This window comes from Sinohyriopsis cumingii, chromosome 8, assembly GCF_028554795.1.
Source record: "Sinohyriopsis cumingii isolate HCF-2022 chromosome 8, ASM2855479v2, whole genome shotgun sequence".
NCBI classification, from domain to species: domain Eukaryota; kingdom Metazoa; phylum Mollusca; class Bivalvia; order Unionida; family Unionidae; genus Sinohyriopsis; species Sinohyriopsis cumingii.
The window spans coordinates 18,375,877-18,402,773 of record NC_142968.1 but is presented as its reverse complement, the minus strand read 5'-3'; the positions used below and the strand labels follow the sequence as shown (position 1 = coordinate 18,402,773).

Here is a 26,897-nt window from a genome sequence, read left to right as displayed (position 1 = left end):
CTCGTGTACTTTGTGCAGGCAACCATAAAACAAGATGACTGCAAATAATTTCTAGCACATTTACCAACATAAAAGCACTTCATATGACTGAATACAGTAATCCACCTGGTGAGAGGCTCCTCTCAAGTAAGGCCACCCCTTTTATAAAACGATCGTGCCTGACAAAAAAGATAATGTATTTTAATTATTTTCTCCTCCTTCATGAAGGACTCTTCTCAAGTCACCCATTCCAGTCATTTTTTCTCACACTAATCATTTAACTAACTATTTTGTCCTCTGATGAGTGACCCCAACCAAGTGCGGCAACCCTGTATATGAGGCTATGTTACCCAATGACCGTTCCAGCAACCTAAGTGGTTAGAGCGTCCATCTCGGATACAGAAGGTCGCGGGGTCGAATCTGGTCGAGTCATACCAAAGACATAAAAATGGTACTAGCAGCTGCCTCGCTTGACCCTCAGCATTAAGAGCTTAGTGCTAGGACTGGTTGGCCTGGTGTCAGGATAAGGTGACTGGGTAGGACATCATGCTACATCACTGAGGCATGATGCCCCAGTGCTAGACATCACTATAAAATGGTAGACGGCAGACATCGTAGCTATATAACTACAACATTGTTAAAGCTACGTTAAAAATCCAAATCACACAGATACACACATTTGTCGTTGCCAAATGCTACAGTAGATCAGTGTCAATGTTGTTTGTTCTATTAATTAAAGCTTGTAACGAACCGAAGACAGAATTTTGCAGAATCAGAGCATGTTGGCCGGACGTCTTACCAGGAGTTACATAATATTGGATCTCTAAATTGGCTTCAAAGGTATTTAATCCTTGTGCAAGCTGGGCTTCTGCCGAAGGGCATATTCGGGCCGGATACCCCGTAGCGCTCCAAAATGGTGTGAAGAAACCTGGACCCAGGCGGAAAGAACATCAAACGGTAGGCGTGTCCACTAATTAGGGATGAGAGAAGCTAGATTTTCCGCTGGGAGGGGCCAATACTTTAGGCGGGAAAATGCTTTATTCTTAGTCGTAAACGCGCACAGACCCGTTAGTGAGCTGTTAATTCTCGGGGGAGAGAGTCTAGTAAAGCAGGAAGGTTATTCTGAGGAGGGAATTTTTAGCTAAAAGCCACTCCGAGACTTAACTCGTAAAAGAAAGGAACTGAACTGGGTAAACAAGCTTCTCAAAGGAAGCTCACAGGGTGCCGTGAGAGTCGGTGCTGAGATATTCCAGGGTGTATGAAGTGACGACACCGAAATAATAAGAAGGAAGCGGTGGAGACTTCCAGTGTGTACACAAGAGGCACAGTGTATAGAAGGAGGAAGAGGAAGGAAGGAGGAAAGAAGAGAAATTAGATGAGTACTTGGGAAAACTCACTGAACAGAGACTCTATCACAATAGGACAGTAATTTCTATATGACGAAGTAAAGAGTAAAGGGCATTTGGTCAACCCGGCCATTATTGTATTATGATATATTGAGCTGAAAATGTATGTCCATGAAATTCTTGCATTCGTATATTTGATAAAATTGTTATTTATCCGACCTTGAGTTGTTGTATGCATTTAGAGAGTCGGAACTGCTGACTGGGGGCTCGTGAGTCATTAAATTTTAATACACACCTTCTGTAGTATTATTTATAATACCATAGTGGATCAGCATTATTTATAATGCATCAGCGGGGTTGTGACAAAGCTATTATACTACATAGATCCAAATCTGCCAGCGCATTATGTGACAGCAGATTTGGGTCCATGCAGTTTGCAGTTGGACTCGAGTTATAACCGAGTACTTGGGACAGAATTCAATGTCATACAATAACTTTTACATCTGCACAAAATTTACGTATTTCCTAAAGAAAACTAAGAAAACTTAAGCTGATGCTTATGCCATTGGCAGTCAATTATATATATAACATTTGCATGTATGTATGTATGTATGTGTTTGCTTGTGCGTGCGTATGTATGTATGTATGTATCATTTGTACATGTGTGTGTATGTACGTGCGCGCTTGAGTGCTTACGTACGTATGTATGTTTAACAATTAAGTAGCATGAGCCAACTTAAACAACGTATGAAAATTTTGGCAAACCTTGTCTGGGTTATAACACTTATTCTATGACATCACATTTTGTACCATATATTCACGTATAAGTTGAGTCCAAATGCAAATAATATAGACCCTAATCCGTCATCGCATAATACACCAGCATATATGGGTGTGTGCGGTCTACGGATGAACTATGCTTGTATATACAGTAATACACGATAGCATCACCTTCATTTGCACCCATGAATCCTTCCAAACAACTCCCAGTTTCTGATATATTTTATTATTCACAAAATGTTTGAAAATATACAAGGACGCATCGTGCGAATATTGTCACGACTCTGGGTCTTACGCTATGTAACAGAAAAAAGCGAAACCAACAAGTTTAGTCAAATCAAGAAGCAATTTATTTATCTAAGTTACAAAATGGAAATTTAAGAGACATTCTGAGCATTGTGAATCAAGTTCCAAGTAATCTTAAATGTCCTTTCACAAGGTCAAAGGTGTAGAACGTCCCGAATGAATTCATATATTGTAGAATGTCCTGAAATAAAACTAGTCTTCAGTTTCCTGAGATATCAAAACTCTTGAATGGCAGACGTACCACAGTAACGCAACCCAGATGTCTTTGAATGAGTGCACAAAAATCCTATAGTAATGTGTTAGTCCCGAAGTCAATGAACATACTGTAAGTCCAACGAAACATTTAAATCAACAATGCCTCCAAATCATATTTGAACATAATGGTAAATGATTCTACAGAATGATTTCAAAACAGGAATAATTTGTTTATCAAGTCCTCTTTGTTAACATCCCTAATTGATCTAAATCGCAATATAATTTTTTGGAAACTAATGGAAAACTCTACTAACGCATAAACAATTTTAGACCTTAAGCTTCAATTTTATTAAACATCTTCTTTGCTACTTACAATCATAACAAAAGTCGAATATGCAAAAGCACTTTATCCACAACCCTCAATCATGGACAATAGTCAAGAGCACTGTATAAATTTAATATAAATAACAATATGACGCTGTGTACTCTATTGTTTGGTGGCGGATTTTCAAGAAGAGGAAGAAGTATGCATGAAATCAGATAAATATAGATTACATATGTCTAATAGTTAAACACATGAGCACGTGGCCACGAAATGCTGTAAATTGCAAATGTTTATGGAACAACTCTGTCAAGCGTTCTCTATATTTTGTATATTCATCCGTATGTGAAGGCACATTAGTGTCATTTATCCAACGAAGAACTTTCCTTTATGCGAGGAAGCTTTCTATCAAATTTTAACAATTTCTATTTAACACGTTTAGATAAGTTATTTAAATGGAGCTTTTTATTGTTTGTATTGTAGCAGTGGCCGTATATAATGTCAAGTCAGTATCTTTCGTATATGCATTCATATATACATGCAATACTTGTCAAATTTTGTTAAATTATATTGAGTGGTTTTTGATAAGATGAGCCTAAAGGTTCTTCTGTTTTTAATAATAGCAGTTTTTTTAGAACAGGCTAAAAGATTTTTTAGTAATTGTGGCTACATCTGAAGGCAACGTGGCATCTATGTGACAAATCTGAATGTCCCATATGTCAAACTTGGAATCTATTCGACAAATCCGAATGCCCCTCGTTTCAAACTTGGCATCTATTTGACAAATCGGAATGCCCCTCATGTCAAACTTGTTATCTATTCGCCAAGTCTCAATGCCCCTGATGTCAGAATGGATTTTGTCAAATTTGGTTGAAATCTTTCGAGAAAAAGTTGGCTAAAGGTATTAATATTTTTAACGATGGTGACCATATTTGATGGCAAATTAGTATAATCATCTGTAGAAACTTCTGCAAGAAAACTTTCCATCAAACTCGTTCAAATTCTGTCCAGCATGTTTTGGAGAACAAATCATTTAAAAGTTTCTAAATGTTAGTGACAGCAGGCATGGCAACTTAACATCACTTGTACAAACTAAATGCATTTTTTGCTTTGACCCCTTGTCAAATTTTGGTCACATTCTCTTGAGTGATTTCTGAGAATAGCTGGAATAACGTTTTATCTATTGGTAGTAACACTGGCCCTATTTGATTGCACATCAGCATAATTTGCCAATAGTTTAGAGCATTCTTTCATCACTTTTTGTAAACTTAAAAGTCTTTTATGCCAGAACACTTTTGTCAAATATAGACTATTTCTGTTTAATGGTTTTGGACAATACGTCGTTCAAGGTTTTTCTAGTTTTGGTAACGGAGCTCATATCAGAAGCCATTTCGGCATCATCTGTATAAATTTGAAAACATATTTTCCCCGGATGTTTTCTGTCAAGCTTGTTTAAATTTTGTTAATCAAGTTTAGTAGTATCATAATGAGCGTTTAGGACTGGGCTTACTGACATTGTAAAACGAATTTCGGTACAATATTTATGAAGAATCTTTGCGTGATTAACACGAATTCATATATAGAGCAAGTATGATTAGGTCAAAGAAACATCGTATAGGTACATATTGCTGCACCAATGTGAGTTTGTCGCCGCTTGATACCAAGCTACGACGGAATCACCATTTACACAAAAAGGCACCACCTAAATATGAATCAGCTTACAGATGATGCAATAGCGCATTAAAATAAACCTTGGTTGTAGTTTTGTATCCGAGAGAACGACTTGCAGTTCTTCTCGGTCAAATACTCTGCTTGGTGGCTGTTATGACTAACCAAAGCCTCAACAGCCTCCCGAGCGATATCTTTGCGATGTGAGACCTCATGAATAAATTTTTAAGCTTACTAATGTCGAAATAATCGTTTCACAATCTCTGAGACGAATGATGACTACGTTTTGCGAACAATGCAGCAACGACTCTGAAAACTTCTTTGTCCGGGTCCACTTGCAACAGTCGCAGGCATGTTAGCTGTGAATTTGTGTATGTTTAAACGCATCTGCGACACTTGCTGCATCTTTAGACGTCAACTGCACAGTTTCTTTGTACCAGCTGGCAACATTTACTATAGCTAATGCGTACTTATATGTACATCCGTGTACCTGATTACGTGGAAAAAACAACCAATCCGCCTGATGGCCTTCGTTAGGTGTTCTCCCATCAAACCATCCACGGGAAACTTTCCTTGGTGCGAGTAGATATATTTTCCACAACGCGTCCTTGGCCAACCATGCTCAAGGAACCCCGTGACCTTTGCTGAGTTCGTTAACTTTTCAATGGCTGCTTGGCTTTTCCAATACCCGCGTAGACAATTGGCATATTGCGGATAATGAAGCTAGGATTTTCGTTTCCATCTTTATTATATTGTAGTTTTACATCCGATGATTGCATTTTATTCGAGTACAATCTTGGCCTTCATACCCCCTTTGATGACCCATCTGGCGATTCTTTCTCCGAGTGAAGGATTAATAGCGTTCAAGTAGTGGATACGATCTGTATCTGCACGGATATCAATTGATGCCTTCTACACTAATCAGGTCTGTAATATGAAGAATCCATGCGGTTTAATGTTCGTCTCTGGGATTCCGCCGATTTTTAGAATCAAGTTGTATAGCCAGCTGTGTCTCAGGCTTGCAATAATTGTAGGTCATGGAGGGAACCAGAGATGTTTCTCACCAGGATATTTGCTCCAATGTGTCCCGGCTAGGCTCTCTAACGCAGCAGCCATATTACCGCCAACGTATTGCTAAAAGAAATGTGAACATTTTTGCTCCAAGCCGGACACAGATTCCCGTGAGCGCAGCTCTACCATTTCGGGCTTGAATACGAGTTGGATTTGCGGTACGTGTTTTCATGCGGCATAACACACAATATGAAAGCAAGAATGAGTTATATAAAAGGTGATATTCAATGTGGCATCGATGCGAAAGAGAAAAGCAAATATGAGCAAAATCAAAGACTTGAAAAACTTCGCTTTTACTGTCATTGACTTCTCTGCGCAGGCAAAGTCCATTTTAACCAAGTACGATGACATTTGTCCAAACTCAGACCGTACGTTGATTATTACCTCGGCTGGAACCGGGAAAACACACCTGTTGTCGAATATAATAATGCGATGGTTAACGTGAGATCAGTTGTATCCGACTGCGTCGTTGTCGGATGACAAACAATGGTATGATGTACTCGTGGATTTGACGGAAGCGCTTTAATCATCGTCAAGAAGCAAATCGTCAACCATTGATTTCTTCCCACAGTCGATGTAGCTCCTACCATTGACGACCTTGACCCAAGCGTGAATAATTTTGTCATGTACGATGATATGAAGCTTGAAAATTAAGATATTCAAAATATTTTCCCCAGACCTACATAAAAATACAGACGAGATCTATGTGACTTTAACATAGGCGCACATGCGTATGTTAAATCTGCGAGAACTGTAACATGTTAATGAAATTTCGTGGCACGGACACGCATTGGACTTGGTCTACCGCAACCACTCGCTGGATAAGTTTCAAAATATATTTACGCAGGCCACCAAAGACGTCATGAAGGGTACTGAGCAATACAAAAAGGTTGAATAATGATGGGGACAAACGATAAACCAGTTTCGATGGTCAAGACCGCCAAAGTCATCGTGCAGTTGACACAGCAGATGGAGAGTTCCAAAGAAGGCTTAGAGAAACTTGATGTGATTGCATAAGGTATCCAAGTACTTGATGAATACATCAGAATGGCACAAATAGATATTCAGGAGATTACTGGAAGACAGAAAGCCACCTTATCAGCATATGATTAATGCATTTAACAACAGCGACCTTAGTCAGGGGATTAAATCATATGAAGAACTTGTGTCCAAAACTTGGAAAAAGTCTCAATCCAGGCGGCAAGCACTTTCGTATGAACCAATATCATCGTACGAACCTAAACCCAAGAAAATAAGTAAACCTCCACACGTAAAACTTTCATCGTCTCAAAGTCTTACTATGACAGAAAGAAAGGATTAATAAAACTACAAGTGAAAGCTAAATCCAAACGTTCTAGCAAACATCCATCTCCACCCATTTTGAAAGAAGACGTTATTATGTTGGAAGATGAAACTGAAATTCCCAGTCCGCCTATAGGTGAAGGCCTTAGTGGATTAGGTTTCCAAGGTGTCTACAAGTGTGACCACAACGAACTTATGGATTGGTTGGAAACTCTTGTGAGGTCGGTTCGCGCAGCCAGCAACGCACCAAAAGTCATCAATGAGGCTGCATCGATTTGTCAGCGGTTGCTCACAAAAGACATTACGGACCTGAGGAAGTTTCGCTTGTTGATGGACGAACTCATTAAGGACTTCCATGATTTATAATACAACACCGATGATGAATTCTGACGATTTTCAATTAAAACACTTCGTGTTGAAACACCTTGTGTCATACACGAAATCTATACCGCGATGCAGCGCGTTGTTGTGAATAAAACCCAAGCGTTACTTCGGTGATCACAATCTCATCAACACCAGAATTATATGTGACTTTTTCTATCCCAATCACTGTTGGACAATCCCGCATACTTGAGATCGCACTAGCGTCGTTGCGCATATATTACAGTTGGCCTAATATCTGATCACGACTGTTTGGGGACCCTCCCGCGAATAATTCATTGTGTCACATCGGACGATAGCGCCATCTGGAATGATATTGATTGAATTTACCCTGGTGCGTGCGACATGGACTTGATCAATTAAGAGATCCGACGGGGCATTTCAATGATGACCACAAAATACTACAAAATTTTATACTAGAACACGAGATCTTACTCAACTCTGCCATCTTGATCGAATCTGCTCTACATACGCGGTTGACATCACACGGTCTTCAATAAGAACAATTCAAAGTTGGTCTGGCAAGATTCCCGATGACATACGATTTTTACGCATGGGGTATAAGGATTACCTCAACGATCTGGAATCAGTTTGACCCATGACGTCATCATTATTGACACATATTTGCTTTATTCTTGTAGACCCGGATGTGCACAATGCGGATGTACGCGGGATGACCTTGACGATACAACTGTAAATTAGATATCGGCCTTATATTTCATGCAATGACAAATGCGCTTGAACGCGTTATACCCGTGCTTGTTATTAACGCGATTAAACCTGGCCACATTATATATTACGGACATGGCTTTGGTGAAACTGTCCAGGGATTATTTACAGGAACGCCAAAATACTTTTAGCCATGACTTCAGGCTGCACCGATTGCCAAACAAGAAGCAATGCGACTAATTGATAACATCAAAAAAAGTTACTGAGGATCGGCTGCAAATCTGGGATTGCGAGAGCTTCAGTCAATTTGAGATTGCCTACAACAATTAGTGACACAAGCACCGCGGCTAGAATCAAAGGCGAATGCACTCCCTCAACAGTAACAGTGCCCACGCCAGCCAATAAAATCATCAATGAGGCTGCTCAGCAACGCGTAACCAATTCACTTATTTGCTAGTGCAAAAATGGAAATCAGATTACGTTTGTGCACGCGAGTAGCAAAGCCTTCAAAAGGTATGACACAAAACTGATAATGTGTAAACAATTGCAAAACTGTAAGAAGTAACCGATCCCGCATTTGACATGGATATGCCGTTGAAGATATATCAAAGCGTCCAAGATTATCATTATTATTCGTACCCGGCTATTGATCCTGATATAAAATCTCTAATAGATTTATAAGTGCATGACACGTGAGGTTATTTGAAATTAATAGAAAATCTGCACAAAATGACATTGCTTATTACCCCGATGGTGCAACAATGGTATCATGGTGCTGTATGGCAGCGCATATTATTTCACCAATGAAAAGGAAATCAAAGCATGCTTGATAAACTTTGACATTGCCATGATGATTATTTGACCCACCAGATACAGTTCCGATTACGCGAGATCTGCTGGCCCTTCTACGATGTTTAACAAGAATGGATCGGACAGTAAAAGAATCATATCCAGTATACCTACATAAACGTTAGAAATCCGATATGAAATGCTGAAACACTCGCTGTAACTGCTATCAATGATAATTACAACTTTTCACATATGTAGCGTCGAGGACAACTCCACGGAAAATCATTACCCTTTTCGCGAGCAATTCGACAAAGTCACAATATACCGAAAACCCATTAAGAATGGTGTAATTTGGCGTCATCGAGGTGTTGCTAGTAAAGATGTGTTGATGAAATAAACATTATAGATTTCTCTAATTATCCCTTCAGTGGCTTCAGAAACACATTTTGTATCGTTATGAGTTCTGTATGCACAACACCGTTGTCATTTATGATGCTTCCCACAGACGCGTATGGAAACAACGTTCGGCAACTGTCATGGCAAATAACAGCCGAACCAGGTATGAGGGCACCAAGACATGTGTTCGGAGCATTTCAAACTGTAGTTCAGCTGCGTGGTGGACAGAACGTTAATCGGATGGTATTCAACCGCCTAGGCGTGTCTTAAGTTTCTTTCCGATTAAATGGCTTTCATGAACCCTCCGAAAAATTCTGCTTGACAGGATATTCATGTCGTGTTTTAATGTTGAGACCAACACGTTGATACAGGTATGCAGATTTATCAAAAAAGATTTTCCTACATTGGACCCGATTTATTACACTTCATTGGAACACATGGACCTGTACAGAAGTATGTGCTCGACATTCGCTTTCGTGTTTGTGTAACTGTCCGTGCGAGCGATTTCGCTTCCCCTCCCTGCGTCCCAAACTGTTACAGATGAATTGATGTAATTCTCTCTCATTAGATGCTAGTTTTTTTTTTGGGGGGGGGAGCGCGGGTGGTCGAACTAGGGTCATTGGCACGCCTTTGGAAAACCTTTAATTGTTGTAGTTATTGTAACTGATCAGCACAAATATTGTCACATCACGAAGTTAATCTAGACTGTAAATTTGACCGTAAACAGCTTTTAAAAATAAGGACTGCAGGTCACACCGAGGTTTTCTCCGAGAAAGATAACAAGAAGTATCGTCATGTGGTTCAGTCAAACATAACATGATCAGCTTAATGCGGCCAAGCAAAAGAATACATCAGTAACATTAAAGTTACCCAAGACATAGGTGGCACAAATGCAAAAGACCGGTGGATTATTTCCATTCCTCGCAGCCATTCCAGCTTTGCTAGCGACTGTGGCTCTTGCAGTTGCAAAACCAGCTGAGTTAGGGACTGTCGGATCTACATCCGGAATGGCTCTGAAAATGTTTGGGGGGTAAAAAAAGGAAAAGGTCTTCGATTACCCGGAACGACTCGCAAATTACCGTCAAGAAGAGATCTTCGACTACTTAATACGACTCGCAAAGGGTGTGTACTATTAACCAGTCTTGACCTACCTGCTATGATAAAATCAGTCAAGCATTTATGAGATGTCTTTTGGCGGAATGAACTTGTGACTTTTTGTTGTTGAGTTTAATTATAGTAGCGTTCGCACAATTGTGCATGTGCCACTTTTTTCTGACTGCACCGCAGCCTGCTAGTTGTTCCTGGGGAAGGGATGGTGCCACCTCCCCCAGGCTTTTATGGATTCAAGGAACCCTGATAGTTTGGCCTCAATCTGTGGGTCCATAAAGGTCCCTACAGTTGAATGGTTGGCTGTCATTAGTGGGAAGGAGAGCTCGGGAACGGTCCTGCTTGCTTTACATCGCTGGTTTCTTGTTGCATTTGCCTTTTTTTTTTTTTTTTTTCGAGATTTTTTTTTTCTCTTCAAAATGTTCTAAAAGGAGGGGGGATGTTCTATGCTGTTTATAGAGGTTCTTAGTAGATATCATGTATGAAGAGAGATTTTCAAGATTATTATGGTATTACTAGTCGAGGCGTTTAGGGTGTGTTTCCTACGTTATGTTATTTATAAGTTTTTAGATATTACCTCTTTAAGTTATTTATTAATTGATGTTTTTAGAGATTGAATGTTATTTATACTTTATTTAGCAAGAGACCGGAGTCCTAGCCGATTACACGGTTCGTTAAGGACATCTAGGACAGGAATCCTAGCTGATTACTCGGTTCCTTAAGGACATCTAGGACATCCGATTTTGCGGTTTCCTTAGTTTTTTATAGGTGCTTCGTAAGTGAATTATTTATTAATACTCTTATAAAATTGAATGATATGTTATGGTTTTTTTATGTGGTGGCTTCTACATTTATTTAGCTAGTTACTGGGTCTTTTGATTTTGTGGGGATAGTAATTATATTTTGTTCCTAAGTCCTGCTGAGTCTATGAATTGATTTATATTTTTATATGCTGATTGTTTATTTTTATTACAGTCCATAAGTAACTCTGGGTATGTGTGTGGTAATCCAATCTCTTTTTGGTTTTTGATAAATATTTTCCGAGCGAGTTGATATTTTGGGCATATATTGAATACGTGGTGTAGATCTTCGGTGGTGTGGCAGTTAAAGCAGTTAATGGTTGCTGGTTTGGGTCCTATAAACCTTCCAAAACTGCTTGCTAGTTTAGTTTTTCCAGTTATTATCCTGTTTATGGTTTTCTGTTCTAAATAGGTACCCTTAGGTAGCTGTATGTTCCTATCTACGTTTTTTTGGGTTTCATGGTGATTTTTCCCTTTTGTGGAGGAGTTCCAAAAATCTTGCCATGTTTGGTCTATATATGTTTGTGCGAAGCTTATTGCTTCTGTAGAGCTATAGTTAAGCTTGATAGAGTTTTGATCTCCTAGTTTGGTTTTTGCAACTTTGTCTGCTGTTTCGTTGCCAGAGATTCCAATGTGCGACGGTATCCACATGAGCTCGACTAATTGATGTGCTGTGGTGATATCGTCGATTAATTGGCATGCTCTGTCGAGGAATTGTTCCCTAGAGTGTGTATTGCGATTTTGGATCGATTTGATAACGCTTAGGGAATCGCTTATAATGACTGCTTTAGGTATTTGGTTGTCTTTGATCCATTGTAGTGATTCAAGTATAGCCCATAATTCAGTGGTGTCAATGGAGCAATAGTCAGGTAATCTGGATCCCGTTTGTATATTGAATTCAGGGATGACTATTGCTGCTGCTGTTTTTGGTGGGTTGTTTGTTTTTGATCCATCGGTATATATTTTAACATAGTCCGGGTATTTTTGGTTGATTTCGTTTACCAGTACAGGTTTTAGTAAGTTTTCTTGTCCTTCTTTATTGCCTAATTTGGTAGCTTCATGTTAATCCTTGGTGGTTTTTGTAACCATGGTGATTTGTTCTGGTCTGTATTGTTTGTTACCTGTTTTTTTTAGTAGAGGTGTCTTTTCTCTTAGTTCAAGGATTACTTTGCCACTTGGTGTGATAGGTATGATTTTGGGTTTGAAGACAACTTTACACTTATTTATAGCTATTTTGGTGGGATGGTTGTCTGGGTGGGTATCTAATCGAATGGAGTATCGGAGGAGCAGTTCTTGCCTACGTAATTTTAAGGGTAGTTCTCCTGTTAGTGTTTGTAGTTCTTCTAATGATGTTGAGGGGAGTGTTCCTGTGCATAATAGCAAGGCTTTTCTCTGGATAGTGTCAAGTTTTTGTAGTACAGGCTGCTTAGCCGAGTTATATGCTTGGCAACCGTAATCCAGTTTTGATCTAATTAGGCTTTTATATATCGTGAGGAGGGTTTCCTGGTTGGATCCCCAGTCAGTCCCTGTGATGTTCCTGAGTAAATTGATATCTTTGTTACAATTCTGGGTGAGTTGTTCAATGTGCTGTTTCCATGTGAGGTGGTTGTCAAAGAACATTCCTAGGAATTTTACTACTGTTACGTATTTGATTAATTGATTTTATATATAGAAGTTTGGATAGACTAGGTTGTTATTTCGTTTGGGGGTGAATATGATTGCCAGTTTTTTCATGAGATATTTTGAAACCCCATTTGTCCGCCCATCTCCTTATGTTGTCTAGGCTCTGCTGGATTTCTTTAACTACTGTGTTATTGGCAGGATTTCCATTCCTCCATATGCCACTATCATCTGCAAATTGTGACAAGTTTATTTTTCTGGAGGCTACATTGAGGTCAAGGTCGTTTACCATTAGGTTAAATAGTAACGGACTTATTACACTGCCTTGCGGTGTTCCATTTTCAAGTGAAAATTCTTCCGAATGGGTGTTGCCTATTCTTGTGGTAATTTTCCGGCCTGTGAGGAAATCGCCAATCCAGTTGAACAAGCGTCCAGTTATTCCAAATTGGTTTAATTTGGCCATTAGTCCATTGGTCCATACTAGGTCGAACGCTTTTTCTAGGTCTAAAAAAACCGAACTTGTGACAATGATTCTCCGCACAATGGAAACTAGGATTATTAACTTGGATTCATCACTATGACCTGGGTCTCACTGGGTCGCATAGGTGGTAACACCTCAATACTTTTTGTATTTTGACTCGTGCTGGCTTGAACCGTCACTGGAAGTTGTTTATTATTTAACCCGAGGCGGTGGACAACAACCATTTGTTTAGTCGACTCTACCGTTCAAAACTCGTACGGATGGGGCAATATATGGACACCTTGTTATTGAAGCGTTGCGTGCACTCCAGGGTTCACCAACATTGTGTTGAGTTTACCTTACTACTTAGAAAGTATGCTTCATAATGTATTAAATGCTTATTAACATTTACGGATGCTACTCAACCCGATACTGCTCTAATGTGGATTTGAGCAGGTTTACCAATAAAGCGGAAACTTAGCTTACCAGCCGGATTGTTGTTAACGTCGACCGGGCGAGCTTGTGATTTTCCATGATCAACCTGAAAACTTATCTAATGCGGACATTCAAGATTTTGTTTTGAATCTGCTAGTCTCCGTTCCAAACAACATGGCTGCAATCCATGAAATCAGGGGAATAAGAACCTCTGGGTATCGTTTGATTTTATAAGAAAAACAATGTGAATGCAAATGTCACCAAAGTGCTATCACAACTACCTTCAGTAGTAATTTCATTAGCAAATACCTCGGACTGCTGACCAGTGAAAGAGAGGAAAAAAGCTGACCCTATAATAAGAAATGTTTGGCTTGTTTTACTAATGTAAATGGTTTCAATAAACCTAAATATCATACCTTAACAGCGCGCGAGTCCGGATCATATTTATTTTTGGTATCCGGTTATAATAGTGGATGAAGTCAACTGATATCATTGATAAACAACCAGAATGGTATATGAGTAATAATATGTAACGAACCCGACACCTGTCTCACAAAATAATTTATGTATATTTTATTGGATGCGTTGGTCGCCAGAGATGAGATTCGTTATGAATCATCCCACATCTGTCAGGACGGGTATTTGACCGTCTTTGGTGTTTGTCAATACGTACAAGTAATGGATTCTGAATGCAGTGATGAGGTTGCTGATTTTGATGACAGCGTGATGGATCAGCTCACAGCGGATGCTTCTATTGATGATGATTTTGTTATACTTGCCGACAAATATATGTCCTAAAATGGTATTAACAAATATATGCACTAAAATATAATATTTTTAAGAGCCAAATATAAATCGACAGTTGTAACTACCCTGATGTACCAGTACCAACTCAAGGCGAGCTTTGCGTTACAGTTGGGACTACCCTGATGTACCAATACCAACTCAATGCGAGCTTTGCGTTACAGTTGGGACTACTCTAATGTACCAATACCAACTGAAGGCGATCTTTGCGTTATAGCAATAACACGCGAAAATGAACAGTTGCTGACTGCAAAGCCATACACAAAAATAATCAGGGATTATTTCTACAAAGATTAAGTGGAGTTCACCAACAAATCCATCCTGATTGCATTCCCCATTGATTATGTTGCATCAACATTGACTCAGCCAAGAAGAGAAAACTCTCAACTGATATTCAGCAAGAACGTACTTGTCCGTGTAATATTTTGGGTGGGCGAAGACGAAGCCGATTGTTTCAGAAACTATTCGGTGGCATAATCAGTATGGTTTAATACCAAAGTAATGCCAACCCCTAAGAACGTGCAACAGCCAGAAATTAAAATATTCCCCCGAAAGGACATTTCCTATGACTGTAAGACAGTTATATCAGTAAAAAAGAATTGGTTGAAACTGCGATATGAAATCACCCAAAGAACGCGCTTCTCGTGAAATACAAATGCGTGTGTATGGTGCAATTTGCGGAATAACCGTGGCAACCACATTTAACCTTGTTCTTTCTGGAATCGCAACAACGGCGACTATAATATGGAGCACAAATCTGAATAGTTGTCGGGGCTCTATCGATAGTAACCGGTATCGCAGGAGGTGCTGGTAAAATTATTTCGATAGATTACATTCATGGATACGCATTTATTTACAACTTCTCGCCTCAGCACAACGTAGTTTCATGACGATTAATAAACTCTACTTGATAGCTTTTGAGGAATAAAACATATAGTATGGCTGAGTTCGAAATGGTGCTAGTGGAAATGGAAAACCATCGACGACATTTTGCACAGATAAGGAACAGAGGCGTTAGGGAAATAAAATAGGCAATTATGTTACAGGCACTGAAGCTGGAGTAATTCTTTGCTAGTGCAAATCAATCAATCCATTAGTGTATAGGCTTGACTGAGACAACTAACAGATTATGTTTTGCAAAATCGTATACATGACCAAAGGTTGTAGTAATTGTATTCAAGGAATTAATAATTATATCTTGTTACTCTGGCCGATTTTGGTTCATTATATCATTCAAGGCAGCGTTATAATTAGTTTTCACTGCCTCTCTATACGGATATACTCGTGTTCGACTTAAGTAAATAAAATGCTCTCTTCCGCTTACATGGCAAGTGATACTTAGACAGTAATTATTCTTGATTTTATCAATGTATATGTAAATTGTTATAAAGAAGACTGTTAATGGATAAGAATTAAAAGGTGACAAAAATATTTTCAATATTGTCCACTTCCACCACATCATGAAATGACAATAAACAGCAGAATATGCATGTAGGAAATGATACACCTTCTTCTAAATATGGCATACCACATCTGTAGTTTTATTTTCTTTCCATCCAGATCTATCGTTTTCACCTTGAAATCAACGGCTGAAAGGAAAAGAACGCATGCTGAGTGCTAAAATGCATGTGCACTGATGTAGACATTATGTTTCACAGAACAGATACTATATAAATAACATTGCACAAAGATTGGAACTATATACACAGTATAAAAATGGCGTGGGTTGCCTTCTCCGCGACTGATGTAGCATTAAGCTACACTAGACATTATTTACTCTTGTACGACCAACTATTTTATTTTTTGGATTGCGGGGTGCGTGAGGATGGGGTTGAAGATTTTTAATGGTACCTTTAACGCGGTGTTGGCGATATAATTCCAAGGAAGTGAAAGCTAAACGCAGTTCACAGCGATACACCAAGACTGCCGATTCAAGTTGCCTTGGGTAGGTAGTGAATAATAAGTTTGATGCTCTACTATGAGCCACCATTGCTCCCTCAAACCAACTTTAAATGGGTACAGAGAGTAGTATCACACGCCCATCTAAAAACAATCATCAGTGGGCTAACAAACTTTTATGTAACTAGCCCAACGTTTTAATTGAAAAAAGCAAACAAATTTCTACTTTGCACACAGCTTTTTTTTCACCCATTCAATGTACCAGGCTAGAATGTCAACAGTCAGCTTGTTATTCCCTGGGATAGCAGCAATAAGGACAAGGGGTGTTGCACAGTATGCTCGGGTGATTTATAATAAAGGACCATTGTGTGTTGTGCTGTACGATGGGCAACATTAATCTGATGGATTTATAATAAAGGACCATTGTGTGTTGTGCTGTACGATGGGCAACATTAATCTGATGGATTTATAATGAAGGACCATTGTGTGTTGTGCTGTACGAGGGGAAACATTAAACTGAGGGATTCATAATGAAGGACCATTGTGTGTTGTGCTGTACAAGGGGAAACATTAAACTGAGGGATTTATAATGAAGGACCATTGTGTGTTGTGCTGTACGAGGGGAAACATTAAACTGAGGGATTTATAATGAAGGACTATTGTGTGTTGTGCTGTACGAGGGGAAACATTAAACTGAGGGATTTATAATGAAGGACCATTGTGTGTTGTGCTGTACGAGGGGCAACATTAATCTGAGGGATTTATAATAAAGGACCATTGTGTGTTGTGCTGTCCGAGGGGAAACATTAAACTGAGGGATTTATAATGAAGGACCATTGTGTGTTGTGCTGTACGAGGGGAAACAGTATAATGAGTGGACTTATCATAAAGGACAACTATTATGTTATACCATATGAGAGGCAAGAGTATCCTAATGGATTTATAAAGAGGGAACTAGTGGCCTTGCGAAGACTTTAACCTTTATCTTACCATTCGTATCCACACCATTAAACAATACATATTAATACATTAATATGATGTTGCATAATTCGAATTGTACTAGCAATTAGATGTGAGCGGTATTACAGGTATTCGGGTTGTTTTGTGGGCTTTTTTTTTCGGATGGTATGTATCACTGTACTTTTTCGCTGCACCGGTACTTCGTTAGTTTCCGTCATTAAGGAATATACGGAAATTCCCGAGTAATGTTGTTACAAATTTAGCGATATTTACAGAATGCTTTCATTTTAAATGACAAAATAATTCTTAAAATATATTTTGTTAACCATACAGTTGTATTATGTCACAAATTATTATTGGATAATAAAAATATAATTATATTTATGAGCCTTTAATCACATATTTGACACCTGTCACATGTGCCAACGTGGTGTCCAAATGGGATGTTTTCAAAGGTGTTCGATCCAAATCCAAATTTATGAAAATTCTTTTTCGAATAAAGTCAGTTTTAAGTTATTTACTTGGGTATGTTTATCTGTAAAACACATGTATTCCTCTGTGAGACTGCGAATCAAAGATTTTATATATCCCATGACTTTTCTCCTTTACCCCGAGTGTATGCACTATGGGGCAGTACAAAATAGTTTTAACGCACGCGTGAAAGACTGCGTAACAAACACGGCTAGCGTACCAAGATGTAGCTGTTATAATTTTATTGGAAATAGAGAAATATACGGTGGCATTATCAAATGATGTCACTAGTAACAGTAGTGCCATTGTGGATACTCTTTACTTGCATAAACCATTCTTGCGCAGCAAATTTCTGTTGGTGATTTTACCCTTCAGTCACGTAAATGTTTTTTGCAAAGCAAAGTCTGCTGGCTATCAGTTATTCGATATTCACTGCCTGTAAATCAATTACCTGATTTTGATCTCTACTGCCTCAGTTTCGGATCTGTCTGCAGATGCGTCTGTAGTTTTCCATTTCCAACAGCACAATTTCGAACACAACCATGCTAATTCAGGGATGGCGCTGGGCTTCGAAAATGTCGCAAACTGCGATTTTGTTTACTAATTGGCGACAAAATATACCATCTGGCGATTTTTTGCGACATTTGTTTTGGCTTGTTTAAACTTGTATATACAATCTTGGGTTTGGGGTAGAGACATTCAAAGGCACCATGAAAAGAAGCCGCAAACTTGGATATAAAGTGTATTGGGAGCTATCTATTGTTAGCATTTCTGTAAATTAGTGTATCCTTGCCAATCTTAACTGCTACAACAAAAGTAGCTAATTACATCATCATAAAATTATAGGATATTTAATTCATCCACACTGGGTGGTCTACTCATTTTTTTTTCGTAACAATGTCAAATACAAATTTTCACTTTTCTAAATTACTGGCCAAGTCGAATATGTTGCTGTGCTAAGTCGATTAATTTATCAAGAAGCTCTAGATATCACACACATACTAGATAGCACACACATTTTGAGCCTCATACTAATCTGTAGGATGCATTCAAGCGAAACAGTTATTTAATCTGTACCGAAACGTTAGAAAAATTTCAGTAGCATTGTCCCAGAATCTTGTATAATCATACATTCTTTGAAAGTACTATGTGCATCAATCTGTGAATTTTTCTTCATTAATATAATATACGCCGCAATACTGTTTAATATATTCTCACCCAATCTCTACGAAATAATATTCTCACACAATGAATCAGACGAAACCATAAATGTATAAACGATGGCCTAATTCAAAGATACATTCGATCCTGCGTTGGACATGGGCGTGCCTGTACCAATGTAAATCGCAGCAACACATATCTTCAGTACTATTCGTACTCTGCTACGGTCCTTGATCAACAAAACATAGAATTAAAAGTGAAGGGCACTTCTAGATTCTTTATTTCGTGTGAGGCTTTCTTTGAATCGAGGGAAAACTGATAGGGGACAACAATAATGAGTGTCCTCCCGATATTCATGTTGGAATTGTCAACAATGTAGTCATGGCGTTGTTTAGCAGAACATGTTATTCCATCGATGGAAAGGAAATCGTAGCAATTCTAGATAACGTTGATCATGTCACAACGAGCAGCAGAGGGGGCGAATCGGACATTTTGTCCAATCGTTATTTTGCTTAATTATTACTTTCTGCACTCAACGATCTAGTGTCGTCAGCGCCTGGTAAAAAAAAAACGACGACGTCGTTGGGGGATCGTCGCGTCGTCATTTGGTTTAATTAACACCTTCTGCGCGCCGATCCCCAGCGTCGTCAGCGTCCGGTAAGCACGTCGACGACCGCGTCGATGTCATTGCCCCCTCTGCTGCTAAGAAGTTATTTACAATGATCTTACAAACAGAGTGATCACTAACTCCTCCTCCTGTAGATCAATTAGGTTATTTGACTGATCGGTGAGTTTAAAATTAATTCTCGTTAAAAACCGATCATGGCATCGCATATAGACCGGATTAATCGGATTCTCAACGATTAAAAATCCCGGAGGGGCTGTTGGTGAAAATGAATAAAGGATATATCCCTGTTGAGCTTGATTTGATTGATTGGTATCTACCTGGTAACTCCCTTCGATAACATCACACACTAGATTGATTGCTATCACCGATGCGATATTTACGTTGTATGGAGCAATATGCATACCATCATCCCCGTTATCGTGTCTGAGGATATAAGTTGATGGACTGAGAAAATCATTAAGAGACTTTCTTAGTTCTGGCGCGTTGTATCCTGGAAACTTGAAATCGGGTAAATCGGCTTCTGTGATATTATACCCGGTTAGGAATTTTTGTTTATTATCATCGCTGCTATCGGATATTGTCTTAACGATTCGCTCATTAATATATTCCATGTCTGATATAAGTTGATTTAACACCTCAACGTGTTTTCGTGCTTTTGTTTTCCGTAGCTGTTCTAGTTGTGATTGGTAATTACGATTAATCTCGGCAAACGCACCAGTGATATCATCTAAACGAACTGTGACCTTGGCTGACAATTCAGGAGTTTTCTTATACGGAAAAAACCATTGCATGGTATTCCTGTCTTGAAATATAAACTCGCTGGGTAATAACGTGTTTCTTATAATAGACAAATCATTCAGATAACTGGGATTAATCTCATGATACGATTGCACATTTGTGTGCAAATCCGCGGGTGGATTCTTAGGCCATCCTAGTATGGTTCTTATTGAACTGTTATAAATATCAACCATATACCCCGGTGTGCTTATTTCAATCGTCGATGATAACGTCGGTTCATGAACCGTAATAGCGATTTTTGATTCCTTTCCTGTGATCGATTTTATTCTGCGTTGAAATTCTTTATTGATTTGCTCTATTTGGTATGACCCAGTTGGTATTGTAACCTCCTCCCAGTCTGGGGTCCCATCGGGTTTATTTTTCCGTGCAAAAACCAGCGAGTTATTAGGTTGTTGTCCGTTAAATGCGTCCGCTCGAATATTAGGCCAACTGTGATATACTCGCAATTTTGCCAGCGCTATTTCCTTCACTGGAACCGGCGACGGGAAGTTCACACTGAATTCGGGTTTCGTTGACGTTATTGATATCATATTTGTTTGTACCGGAGTGGTGTTCTCCGCGATCCGCTGAAGTAATTGAAACCCTTCGGGGTTCAGCGACATTATTATTATTTGTTGTCTTTAGTGTCTAATTTTAACAACCAGGTGGTTTCGGCTTCCAGTTGAAAATCCTCGATTTTTGACATCGCGGAGCTATATAACTGGACCATCGTGGAGAATTCAACATCGGATACGAACAAATTATCAATCGATAACGAGATCAACCCGGATAATTTCGAGTATGCGTCGGATACTATTTGATGTTTTACTGTATACTCGTTGAGTTTTTTCTGAAAACACGATGATATCTTCCTAGTGATTGCGTTGGCGACTCCAGCAACTGTTGTCATCGCGGAGACAGCGATTGGAACAGCGATCGGGGCTATCGTGGTCACCGTGGATAAAATAACACCGGTACCGGCCACTATACCCGACACCGAGTACACGACCGCGTCGATGGCGGTTATTTTTCGGCGGTATTTTTTTATTTTTGCACGGTATTGTTCGGAAAGCGTTTTCAAGTTCGCGGAGAATTCTTTTGCGGTATCGAATCGATATTGATGTGACGTCGGTGATACCTCTGATTCAATTTCCTTGGTGGTCATTTTTATTTTAAAAGAACTAGTGTTTTTAATTACTTAGATTCGCTACAAATTCCACATACCATGTAATGTTTGCCCCGGCTAGATTTCTATCAACGGCATAAATTGTAAATAGTTCAGTTGCGTTCTTGTCTATAATTGTTGATATTGTATTGTTAAACCCGGATGAACTCGACGATAATATATTAAACTGCATCATTGAAATCAGTGTCAATCGATAAATGCCCTTAACAGTTGCGGTGATATTTACTGTATTCTGTGTAGGAGTCCAATCGAATGATCCATGCCGAATTGTGTATACTGTGTTGATGATGTTCTCATGAGGGATTTTTATTTTTTCAAATTGCTCTGCTACTCTCGGTAGCCCGTCTTTAATCGCTTCAACATCAGTTCTGATTATTCCTACTTCCTGCCAATGCGCGTCTATATTATTCTTGTTCGCTGCAACATTAGTTTTGATTGTTTCTATTTCCCGTGTATTCTCGGTCATACTTTTTTTGTTTGCTGCAACATCAAGTTTGATTGTTCCTATTTCATATGTATGCACGTCTATACCTTTTTTGTTCGCTGCAACATCAGTTTTGATTAATCCTATTCCCCGCCAATACGCGTCTATATTTTTTTTGTTCGCTTCAATATCAGTTTTGATTGTTCCTATTTCCTGTGTATGCGTGTCCATATTATTTATGATCGTTGTAACATCAGTTTTGATTGTTTCTATTTTCCGTCCATGCGAGTCTACATTATTTATGATCGTTGCAACATTAGCGCCGATTATTTCTATTTCCCGTTCATGCGCGTCTACACTCCTTTTGTTTGTTGCAACATCAGTTTTGATTGTTTTTATTTCCTGTCCATACGCAGTGATATCATTTATAGTTATTGTAATCTCATCCGGCTTGGTATTTTTTTTACCAAAGAATTTATCAAAGTTGTCATCGATCCTGTTAACATTTTTTCGCAACGGGGGTAAATTGGCCGACATCTCCATAAGATCCGAAATAGCATTTTTTATTTTTACAAGATTTGGTTCGTCTGCCGTCGTGGATCCCCGAAAAAATCTTTCGACAATGTGTTGCACATCGTCGAAATGCGCTAGCGTCAACACGATCCGTTCTTCATATAATTTAATTTCACTACGTAAACCCTTTAACGAATTTGACATGGTTATATAATTGTCGCCAAGTGTACTTATTTTTCCATTTATCGTCAAGATGGATTCACCCGGTTTGATTCGTCCGTCGGCGGTATACAACGCGATAGAGCCCTCGTCGGCATCACGCTGTCGTGTTAAAACGTCATTCAGTGACATATTACCGGATTTCAATTTACCCTGGCGGTCTTGAAATACAACTATTTCGCCCGGGTCAACACTTGTTAAATTCAACATATCAGCGATTTCATCCTCAATTATTTTTTTTATGTCGGCGGCGGTCGTTTCCGTGGATTCTTTCAGCGCCGAAACCGGTCGTCCCCAAATATCAATCATTATTATTGTAAATGTTATTCTCTAAAATCCGTTGAGCTTCTACGACCCTACTAGTGTATTCGTTTACAACCACATGAGGTGGTTTTCGCGATGATGAAATCGCCGCGAGTACGTTCAATACCTCACGGCCGCATATCGGTGGGTCACTTAACTGCTGTGTTGGCAGCGTGGAATAAAAAACCCGGGCTGAACACGCCGGGGCTGAACACGCCCGGATATACCGCATAAACTCTTTCGGCGGGGCTAACCCGTATGAATCAAAATAGACGATCGCACGCGGATCAATCGCGTATGCAACCCAATGAGTTCCCGCTCCGGAGGACCCATCGAGGTTAATTATACCGGTTTCAGTATTCCTTGGGGCCGCCGGTAATTGATCCCTCATAAAAACACCTCTGAAGTTTTTTATCGCTAACGCGTTTGCGGCGTCTATTAAATCAAAATTAGACATGGGAGTCATTGACTCAGGAGTCATTGACTCCTGCGTTAATAAACGGTTCCCGGTAGTCTTAGACCCTTTCCCGAATACCATGAATACGGGGTTCCCGGTAGTCTTAGACCCTTTCCGGCTACGGGTCGTTTTTTTTTGTAGCCTTTCCCGGTTGCCTTCTTCAATGCCATTCCCGCCGCGGTACCAACGGCCCCCAACGCCGCCGCCTTAGCCACTGCTGGTGCGGCCGCGGCAATTAATGCCGGAATCGCAGCTAACAGCGGAAATATCCCACCGGTCTTTTCCATGTTTTTAATTGCTGCGGCCGAAAAATCTATTTGAACACCCTTTTTATTCTTCATCGCATCATTGAAATGTTTTATTTGACGCGCCGTCAACGATATCTTATGATTACCACCCGCCATCTGCGACGGCTTCAGCGTTATTGTGGTTCCGCATTGTTTAGCCGACTTTGATCGTAATTTCTTGACTTGACCATCAGTCAACTCTACACTGACGACACTATACGACATTTATTGTAAACGCGTTTTGTGCTTTCAATTACATGTTTTCCACTGGCGCATCAACGATTCTCATTCGTCCACCAACACCTTCTAGCAGCATTGATTTATCGCTGAGAATGACAGCAACCGCTCTATAATTAACACCACCCGGGGCTATACGAGCTCGGAAGTGTATATCAACGACGGATTGTCTCGTTAAATCAAGATGTTCCAGCGAAAAATAATAAATCGGATACAGGTTTTTAAAATCAAGTTGTGATATTTGCAAACCAGTGTCGACGTTTTGATCACGACCCATATACGACAGCAATCGATGGTACACACGTGCGATATGGTTGTCGCCGTAATTAAGCTGTATATCCTCGGATGGTTCCTGTTGTCCGTTTATTCTCAGCGAAACATCCCTGACTCCTAATTGATCAAATATCATATGGCTGCGTTCTTGACTGCCCAATCGTTCCCTATTCTGTAGCGCTATGAATATATGACGCGGGGCTGAAACACCCTGTTTTGATGCCAGGTGCCATGTAAACGTATCGGCGACGTTATCCTCTTTAGCATCAGTTGTTACCGCTAGCCAACTCAACAACGATTTCCCTCCCTGTTCCATAAATGCTAACAATCGTGCTTCCGTGGTAACTGATGGAGTCAGCACCGGCATCCACAATGCCATTTTAGTTAAAATGACTTTACCGGCAGCGACGCCAGCAGCACGCCATATTGCATTGTTATCATCGCCCCTTCGCGTCAGCGCGATTGTATGCTTAGCCCCATAGACAACTTTTCTGACATTTCTGCAGAATCCAAATATGTGATGGAGTGGAATCGCGCATGAAAACTGTCGGCGTGGTCCTTGCAACATTCCTACTCGTGCTGCGAATCCTAGATTGTAATCATTGTTGGTGCTTTTTATAATATTAAAATTAGCACCTGGTCTTGCTCTGCGGTCTGGATTGGCTGCTTCAGCCTGTGGGTCAGTTGCGGTATCTCTTTCCGCCAGCACGTTGATGTACTGAATATGGTCAGCGTTATTGGTGGTGTCCTTCGCAAACATCATAGATGGGCCCGCCGATCTTGTATAATCATCCGAGTATCTCGCCAACCCAATTATCGTCGTTGCAACATCAACCTCGCGTTCTATTGATTCAATTTCTCGCCCGTCAATAAGATATCTGGCGCTCTCAAATAACGCCATGATACCGTTGTTGACGAAGCCAACTCGAACACGATGGTCATCTGCGTATGGTGTATTATCGGCGGCATTTGTCACGAGTTCTCCCTCAATTTCGATAAACGCTTCACACGGCAGAAAGTATTTACTGGTATCTTGGACCTGAAGTTCAATTCGCGATCGTAGGTCGGGTTGCGCTGCATAATAAGAATAATATTGATAATCACGGACAGAATCATCCCTGCGCACTGGGGCATCCATATCAAACGCGGGATCAGCGGTACGCGCAAACATTCTATTATTTATCATGTTGATGTTTTCAATTGCGATTTTTTCGTCGTAAATTCTTTGAATTTAAACCACTCCCCGCTATCGCGTTCATGAGCGCGTTGGTTGCCGCATCGGCGGATGGCGAAGTCGCCAACGACTGAGTCGTCGCCAACGACTCTAATTTTTCTTCCACGGCGTTATTTATTACTTTACTGACATTTGCAGGCATCACTGTCGTTGATGGCATCACCGGTGGTTTCTGTTTTTTTCTCCTGGATTTCACCAACGACATTAGTTTGTCTCGCGCGGCAGAAAGCGCCTTTCCGGCAACATCTCCAATAGCACTAATACCCTTATCACGAATAACATCAATAGCCTTCATTCCTAATTGTTTGGCTAACGGCGCTACTTTTGGAGCCATTCTTGTAAATAACCCCGCAATGGTGCTACCGAGACCATCTCCATAGTACGCGCGGTAAACAGGCAATCGCGAGTTTACCACGTAGACGAGTACTGGTTTATCATGGTTGTAGTGTATGATCATCCTTATTAAAAACACCAGTTTTCCAATTAATCATCCACGAGCTCGTCTATGAGCGTTCGATATGCATTAATGTCCATAATACCGCCTGCAAATAAACGCTTGCAAATATCAGCGGCCTCATTGATTATTTCCGGAGAGTTATTTCCGGCTCGTTTTCCTCCGATTAGTACTTCCAGCCGTGATATATCACTGAGAACACTATTAGGGCAGGTAACGCCGTAGGATTCTTTACCAACAGGGTATCCTTTTCCTTTTTTTGGTGTTATACTCTTAACTTCCTTGTGGAATGCGTCGTAATCGGATTTACTACGATGTGGTAATGCATCTTTATGTTTACTTGCTAAATACACTATTCTTGCCCAGTCTTTTAACGACTTTATATTTTTCTCGTAACCGCTATTGATATGCTTCTTATCTCGTATGTTCTTAGCAAAATTGTTGGCAGTAAAATTAATTAATTCTTCCCTGTTGCTGAAGCCTCTAATTTGATCTATTGTGCTCTTCTTGAGTACAATACGGGGTATATTCCCCTCTTTTTCTTCCGGTATTTCTTCTTCTGGTGTTTTTTCGGGTATTTCTTCTTCTGGTTCTCTTGCGGTGGCGCCTGGTTCTTCTTCGTCGGCCATTGTAACATAAGGTTCTTGTGGTTCGGTTATAGCGAGTGGTGGTGGCCTCCGTGTTGTAGCATCCGCTATTTTTGCAGGGAGTGTTTCTAAAGACCTTTTTGTTTGTTTTGTCTCTGCCGCTATCTTTTCAAGCGCACCAAGAACGGGTACAGTTGCCGCCGTAACATCCTTAGTCGCTTTAGTTACCGGGGCAAATAACTGTTCGCTTCCAACAGTAAAATCGGTTTGCATTTGTTGTCGCGTTTGAAGTTTCTCTCTCACTCTGTCTCGTAACGGTATAAACTTTTTAAGCGCTGCTAGCCGCTCTCTGGCTAGCCGAGTAGTAAGTGATTCACCTACCATTATTGTAAATTGA

The 26,897-nt window shown here is 39.9% G+C and overlaps 1 protein-coding gene across 1 annotated transcript in view; it reads right to left on the bottom strand.

Annotated features, from left to right (window-relative positions):
- LOC149793065 (ras-related protein Rab-8A-like) overlaps positions 1-26,897 on the bottom strand; it is an 82,549-nt gene that overhangs the window by 45,393 nt on the left and 10,259 nt on the right. The window contains exon 2 of the mRNA XM_089966964.1: positions 15,959-16,019. Within this exon, the coding sequence (XP_089823090.1) occupies positions 15,959-16,019 (61 nt within the window). The remainder of the gene's footprint in view (positions 1-15,958; positions 16,020-26,897) is intronic.